This window comes from Mus caroli, unplaced genomic scaffold (assembly GCF_978045245.1).
Source record: "Mus caroli unplaced genomic scaffold, Mus_caroli_1 scaffold_11, whole genome shotgun sequence".
In the NCBI taxonomy this organism is placed as follows: Eukaryota; Metazoa; Chordata; class Mammalia; order Rodentia; family Muridae; genus Mus; species Mus caroli.
Genome location: NW_028227266.1, coordinates 19,129,792 through 19,137,090, shown reverse-complemented (window position 1 = coordinate 19,137,090; position 7,299 = coordinate 19,129,792). Strand labels below are relative to the sequence as shown.

Here is a 7,299-nt window from a genome sequence, read left to right as displayed (position 1 = left end):
CTGTCCTCTGCCCCACAGAAGCACATGATCTCCCACCCGCACATTAATAAATGAAAAAAGGTTTTCAAATGTTATTCTGGAAACACTGCAGAGGCTGAGGCAGGAGGACTGTTGAGTTCCAGGTCATGCTGAGAGCAAGAGCTAATCACATAAAAGTAGGTGGGCTGACAAAATGGCTCAGCAGGTGCAGAAGGCTCTTGCTGCCAACCTTAATAACCTGAGTTCTGCCTCTGAACTCCGTGTAGAGCCGGAGGAAAATGCATGCCAGAGTTCTCCCCTGACCTCACACGTGCCTTTGTATCAGAACAGTGCCTTTCCCTGGTTTACATCCCATCTCAAAGCCTTCTCCATAGCAACCACTGTCATTCATGTCCCCTGGGTACTAACCTGAGAAATCATCCCATCTTCTTAAAATTGCACGCATTTACTTATATGTTAAGTGCAAAGCCTGCAGAGGCCACAGTCTACGGCTTACCTATGAATCCTCTGGACCTGAACTCACGGTTGTAAGATATCACACATGGGTGCTGACAACAGAAACTTGGTTCTCTGGAGGACAGCAAGCCCTCTTAACCAAGGGGCTTCTCTATATCGCCCTGGCTGTCCTGGAACTCATCATGTAGACCAGGTTGGCCTTGAACTCAGAGATTCACCTGCCTCTGCTTCCCAAGTGCAGGGATTAAAGGCTGTGCTCGCACACCTGACTAAAGAATTCATTTGTGCATCTTCTGGCCCATCTCAACAAAATGTGCTGTTACACACACACACACACACACACAGAGAGAGAGGTTTTATTCTTTTATTTATAAGGTTTTTCTTCAGTCTCTTCGTGCTTCCACATAAAATCTGGCAGTCTATGGCTTACCCATATTCTCTAAACAGGAGTTTCCCTCCAGTAATCAGTTTCTGTACCTGAACTAGGACAGTGAAACATTTTCTCGGGACCTTAAGTATTCTCAAAGTGAAGACTTTCCCTATACAGCATGAGCACTTTCATGCCTTAGAACTGCACTGGGAGAGCCAAAGGCTTTCCCACAGACCTTACATTTGTAAGGCCCAACACCAGTGTGCCTGATCATGTGTCCTTGGAGGCCTGAATTAGAAATGAAGGCCTTCCCACAGCGCTTACATTGGTAGGGTTTTTCTCCAGTGTGAGTCCTCTCATGTTTGCGGACTGAGGTGGAACAAATGAACGCTTTCCCACAGTACTTACACAGAAAAGGCCTCTCCCCCGTGTGAGTTCGCTCGTGTTTACTAAGTGCGCTGGGTGAGTTAAAGACTTTTCCACACTCCTTACACTTATAAGGTCCACCACCGGTGTGTCTTATCATGTGTCCTTTAAGGCCTGAGAGAGAGCTGAAGGCCTTCCCACACTCCTTACAGTTGTAGGGTTTCTCACCAGTGTGAGTCCTTTGATGTCTCCGAACTGATCCCCAGCAACTGAAGGCTTTCCCACACTGTTCACACTGATAGGGCTTCTCTCCTGTGTGGATTCTTTCATGGATTCTAAGAGAGCTGGGATAGTGCAAACCTTTTCCACACACGTTACATTTATGGGGCCCAACTTCAGTACGAGTTATAACGAAGTCACCAAGGCTGGGGAAAGACAGGAAGTCTTCCTCGCGTTCCCGACACCCGTTGGGCTTGTCTTCACAGTGAGACCTGCCATTGGCTTGGAAGGAATAATTACAGAAGGCTGTCTGACATCGCTTGCATTTGCAGTCACGTACATCCTGTCCAGCGTGCGCCTGCGCACTGCTGGGCTTCCCGGATGAACAAGGCACGAAGGCTGGTCCACACACACTGCCCTCACAGAGTTTTACTCCAGGAGAGCTTTTCTTTTTCAGATCATGGTCAAGAATTTGGCTGATGGTTTCCCAACAATGGCTACCTTGTTTGCTGTCACTAAGTCTCTCCACGATATGGCTGCTGTTAAAAATAAATAGAACACATTATAAATGCTTTGCTCACAATTTCATATTTATTTATATGCTTCAATTTTATATTTCTACTTGGGGGCTAGAGAAATATATCTGCAGTTAAGAATATGTATTGTCACTTTTTTTTTAAGATTTTTTTTTTATTATTATTATACATAAGTACAAGTAGCTGACTTCAGACTCACCAGAAGAGGGCGTCAGATCTCATTATGGTGGTTTTGAGCCACCATGAGGTTGCTGGGATTTGAACTCAGATTTTGCTTCAGAAAAGCAGTCAGTGCTCTTACTCGCTGAGCCATCTCACCAATCCCATACTCACTTTTTTACTGCTTTTATTATTCTTTTTTATTTTATGTGTATAGGTGTATTCCCTACATATATGTCTGAATATATATGGCATATATGGCATCCTGTGTGCCAGAAGACAATGGACTCCTGGAACTGGACTTACAGATGGCTATGAACTGCCATGTGGGTGTTGGGAAACTTAACCTAGGTTCTCTTCAAGAAAAACAAATGCAGGCTGGTGAGATGGCTCAGTAGGTAAGAGCACCCGACTGCTCTTCCTTAGTTCCTGAGTTCAAATCCCAGCAACCACATGGTGGCTCACAACCATCCATAATAAGATCTGATGCCCTCTTCTGACAGCTACAGTCATATATAATATATGACATACATATATAATATATGACATACATATAATAAATAAATAAATCTGGAAAAAAAAATGCTCTTAACTTCTGAGCCATCTCCCAGCCCAAAGAATGTGTACATGTGTACTGTTCTTACAAAGGACCCAAGTTCAGTTCTTAGCAGCCATGTCAGAAGATTCACAAGGACCCCCTTACCTCCAGCTCCAGAGGAAGCTGATGCCCCTGGCCTTCGTAGGTGCACATGTGTGCGTGCATATACATACACAGAAATAAATAAATAAATAAAGTGTGAAAATAAATAAGTAAGCCTGCAGAAAGGTGGATTTTTTTAAGATTTATTATTTATTTATTATATGTAAGTACACTGTAGCTGTCTTCAGACACACCAGAAGAGGGCATCAGATTTTGTTACAGATGGTTGTGAGCCACCATGTAGTTGCTGGGATTTGGACTCAGGACCTTTGGAAGAACAGTCGGCGGTGCTCTTAACCACTAAGCCATCTCACCAGCTCAGATTTATTTTTTAAAACTTCATGTCGAATTAAAATTCTGTGTGTATCTGTACATGTCTGTGTATGTGTGTACATGTGTGTGTATGTGGAGGCCAGAAGTCAATCTCCCATGTCTTCCTCAGTCACTTGGCTAACCTTATTTTCCGAGACTGGGTTTCTGCTTCCACAAAGAACTAGGCAATATGACTGGACTGGGGGGGCCAGTGAGCCCCAGAGATCAACCTCGCTCTACCTCCCCAAAACCAGGATGGCAAGCACATTCCCCACCCACCTGGCTCTTCACAGAGATTCCAGGAGGCGGACATAGGTTCCCCACGGCTGCTCAGAAGGCACTGCACCGCCTGAGCTACTGCGCCACCTCCTACCCTCCTATCATGGGACAATCCTTTCTGTTCTCAGTGAGTTACCTTAGGATCCTGCCCTGGTTTCTGTACCAGTCTTCAATATTCTGGTCCCATCTCTCCCCTGCAACCCGGAGTGGAGAAAGCGGAGTTATTAGAGAGAATGTATGAGACTCCAGGATCTCGATCTGCTGCAACAATGCTATGGTTAGTATCAAAGAGTTCCTTTTTCAGTTCCAATCATGGACCAGCAATGACGGGCAGATCATGTTTGTGTAACTGGAAAAGTAACGGGGAGATGTCATCCTTACCCACAGAGGCCAAGTTCATAAAGATCTCCCCGACAACTTCTCTGTAAAGGTTCCTCTGGGACGAGTCCAGCAGAGCCCACTCCTCCTGGGTGAAGTCCACAGTCATATCTTCAAAGGTCACTGAGTCCTGAAATGTCCCATATGTGTTTACAAGAGGAAGAGAGATACGTATGTATTCACAGAGGTCATAAAACATTCCCGTGAGGGGTTGCAGCGATGGCTCAGCAGTTAGGAACGTTTCTGAGGGTCTTCATAGGGTCTGAGTTCAGTCCCTAGCACCCACACTGGGTTACTTGCTCACAACCACGACTAGCTCCAGATTCAACACCCTCTTCTGGTCTCCTTGCAGTGAGGCAGGGCAGCACACAGCATATTCTAACACAGACACAGACACATAAATAAAAATGGTGTGTCGGCCTTAGACAGTATCTGGCTGTTGCCCCAGGCCAACCTCCAACTCATGATCTTTTATCCAATCCTTTTCAAGGCTGGGATGACAGCTGGGGCCACCAGGTCGAACTTGTTGACAGATTTATCACAGGCCCATTTTTTTTTTTCTCTCTCTCTGCCTCCCTTTAAAATTGTGCTGGACGGGCTGGCCAGATGACGCTGCGCTGCCAGAGGACCCAGGTTCAGTTCCCAGCACTCTCAAGGTGGCTCACCACCATCTGTAACTCTACTTCCAGGAGTTCTGGCGCCCTCTTCTGGCCTCTGAGGGCAAAACATGTTGTACTGACATACTTGCAGGCATCTACTTACAGGTGTAAAATAAACGTGAACGTTTAAACCTAAAATTGTACAAGGAAATCAGCAGACAGACAGACAGACAGACAGACAGACAGAGAGCGGACAGGAGGGAGAGGCATGAGCACCTAGAGCCGATTACATCTTCACAGTCCTGAGCCTTAGCGCATCCTCCACTCTGCCTACTCCCTCGTCAGCACTGAGACACACGCTGAAACAAGGCACCCTAAAAGCCCCTTCTAGCAGGGCTTGGCTCACACTGAAACAGCTTAATGGCTATACTTCTGCACAGTTTTTAAACTATTTTTTTTTTCCAGACAGGGTTTCTCTGTGTAACCATGACTGTCCTGGAGCTCACTCTGTAGTCCAGGCTGGCCTCGAACTCAGAAATCTGCCTGCCTCTGCCTCCCGAGTGCTGGGATTAAAGGCGTGCACTACCACCGACCAGCTAAACTAAATTTTATTTATTTGTTTATTTATTTATTTATTTATTGGCACACACGTGCCACAGAGGGTGTGGAGATCAAAGCCCCCTGGGTCCTCCATTCTAGCTTGCAGCAGGTGGCATGCGGCGGGGGGGGGGGGGGGGGGGGGGGCACTGAGTCTCACTTGTTACTTACTCATTCGTATGTAGGTGTTTTGTCTGCATGGGTGTGAGCAGGAGATGGAGCCCAGGCTGTGGCTTTACAGACAGCTGAGGACAGCCATGTGAATGCTGAAAATCAAACCTGGGTCCTCTTAATCACTGAGCCATCTCCCCAGCCCTTTGTTTCCCTTTTTAATGAAAAACTGCGACTCAAAAGCCCTTAAAGGTGACACCAGCCAGGAAAGGAAGTACTTAGGAGTTGTACCTCAAGGGCAAGGGACCCAGAAAAAGGTTTCCAAAAAACCTTAATTTCAATGTCTGTGCCCAGGAAAGACACTGAGAGGGCAGGTCTACACATCTTAGAGAACACAGTTCCAGAAAGCTTCACGCAGACAGCCAACAAAACACAGGGCTTTGTAACAGCCATTCGGCCAAATCTGGAATCCTTTCCCTGTAACCCCACCAACAGGGAAGCTGAGACAGACAGGATTATTAGTTTGAGACCATCCTGAATTGCAAAGTGAAAGTTATACAATGCATACATGCTAATACACACACACACACACACACACACACACACACACACTGGAGATACAGTTCAATGATAACGCTCAAAGCCCTGGGTCCTGTCCTCAGCACTGCAAAGATCAGTCAACCAACCAAACCAACCTTGCCCTAAAGAAAAGTTGTAATTAAAATAGCGTGTGTGTGTGTAGGATGTAGAAAAGCCACCAGATGCGATTGTACAGGTCTGTATTCGAAATACTTGGGATTTGGAAGGTGAAGGCCAGAGGATGAGGAGTTAGCATGGAGAGAGTACTGACCAGCAGGTGGGAAGCCATGCATCCATCCCCAGTACCGCTTAAACCCAGGCTAGAAGAGACTAGAAACCCTGCTGAGAGAATGGGGTTTGAGGGGGGTGGGGGGGACGACGGACGAGAGGGGAAAAGGAAAAAAAAAAAAAAAGACAGTGACCTGAAGAGGGGTTGCTGCTACTGGAAATGTGGAAAGGGGGAACCGGAAACGAAGGCCTCCAGTGGCAGCTGACTTTGAAAAGCTACGCTGGAATAGGGTCGCTCATTTGAGACCTCCAGTAAACAGGGACAACACTGGGGAAGTCGGTGCCACTTAGGGAGCAGTGATGGGCTGGGGACCCTCAGGCCGCAGCTCTCGCACACTCTGCACAGCCAGGATGCCGCTGCCGCCCCGCCCACCCCACGGCAGTGCCGAGAGCAGAGCCGGGCGGAGCCAAACCGAAGCGATCGGAGCCGGTGACAAACTGGGGCGCAGACTCCCGAGTGGCGCAGCGTCAAGCAGCAGTCACTCCCCGGCTGCACTCACCATCGCGTCCTCCCGGAGGTCCTAAGGACGCCCCCCTCCCGGTTCCCGGTTCCCCACAGGGCACAGCAGGACCCGGGCGGGGGCAGACAGCCTGAGTGACAACTACCGATACAGACCCGACCACCCGAGCCTCGCGAGTGAGAGAGTCTCTTTGGTGGCTTTGCGTGGCAGCGTCCCGCCCCGGCTAGCGGCGCGTCTCATTGGACAGTTACTGCAGTCCCGCCCCTTCGCCCTGCACATCGAGAGGGGGAAAACTAGGGTTAAATTTGCTCAAGACAATTGCTCAGGTTGCTGTGGATTGCAACCCCTTTGGGGGCTGTGGGCGGGGATGTCGAAAGACCCTGCAAAAAGGGTCGTTTTAGGAGCGTCACAAGACACAGGGTTTTGTTTTGTTGTTTTAAGACACGTTTTCTCTGTATGACCCTGGCTCTCCTGGAACTCGCTCTGTAGTAGAGGCTGGACTCTAACTCAGAAATCTATCTGCCTCTGCTGGGATTAAAGGAGTGTGCCTCTGTCACCGAGCTAAAACAGATATTTACATTACAATTCATAACATTAGCAAAGTCATAGTTATGAAATAGCTATGAAAATAATTTTATGGCTTGGGGTTACCATAACATAAGGAAGTATATTTAAGGGTCGCAGCATTAAGAAGGTTGAAACCGTTGCTCTAGAATCTCAAGTTGATTGGGGCTACTAAGGAGAAACATAAAGGCTTTTTTATTTTTTATTTTTTGGAGATAGGGTCTCATGTAGCCCAGACTGGCCTCAAGTAAGCTGTGTGGCCGAGGATGTACTTGAACTCCTGATCCTTCTGTCTCTTGAACGCTGGGATTACAGGTGTGTATGCTTTCATACCCAGCTGGGTTTA

General features: G+C 47.6%; 1 protein-coding gene across 2 annotated transcripts; it reads right to left on the bottom strand.

Annotated features, from left to right (window-relative positions):
* Positions 1–800: 800 nt before the first annotated feature.
* Positions 801–6,538, bottom strand: LOC110301238 (zinc finger protein 441-like). 2 transcript variants are annotated; one of them, XM_029482080.2, is made up of 4 exons: positions 6,429–6,538; positions 3,758–3,884; positions 3,513–3,570; positions 801–1,929 (listed from the first exon to the last, which is right to left on the bottom strand). In XM_029482080.2, exons 1-4 carry the CDS (start codon positions 6,429–6,431, stop codon positions 975–977), a joined length of 1,143 nt encoding a protein of 380 aa, XP_029337940.2. In that variant the 5' UTR covers positions 6,432–6,538; the 3' UTR covers positions 801–974. The 2 variants fall into 2 exon arrangements, with proteins under 2 accessions (XP_029337940.2, XP_085700611.1); XM_085844485.1 differs by lacking the exon at positions 6,429–6,538 and adding an exon at positions 6,063–6,359.
* Positions 6,539–7,299: the final 761 nt, after the last annotated feature.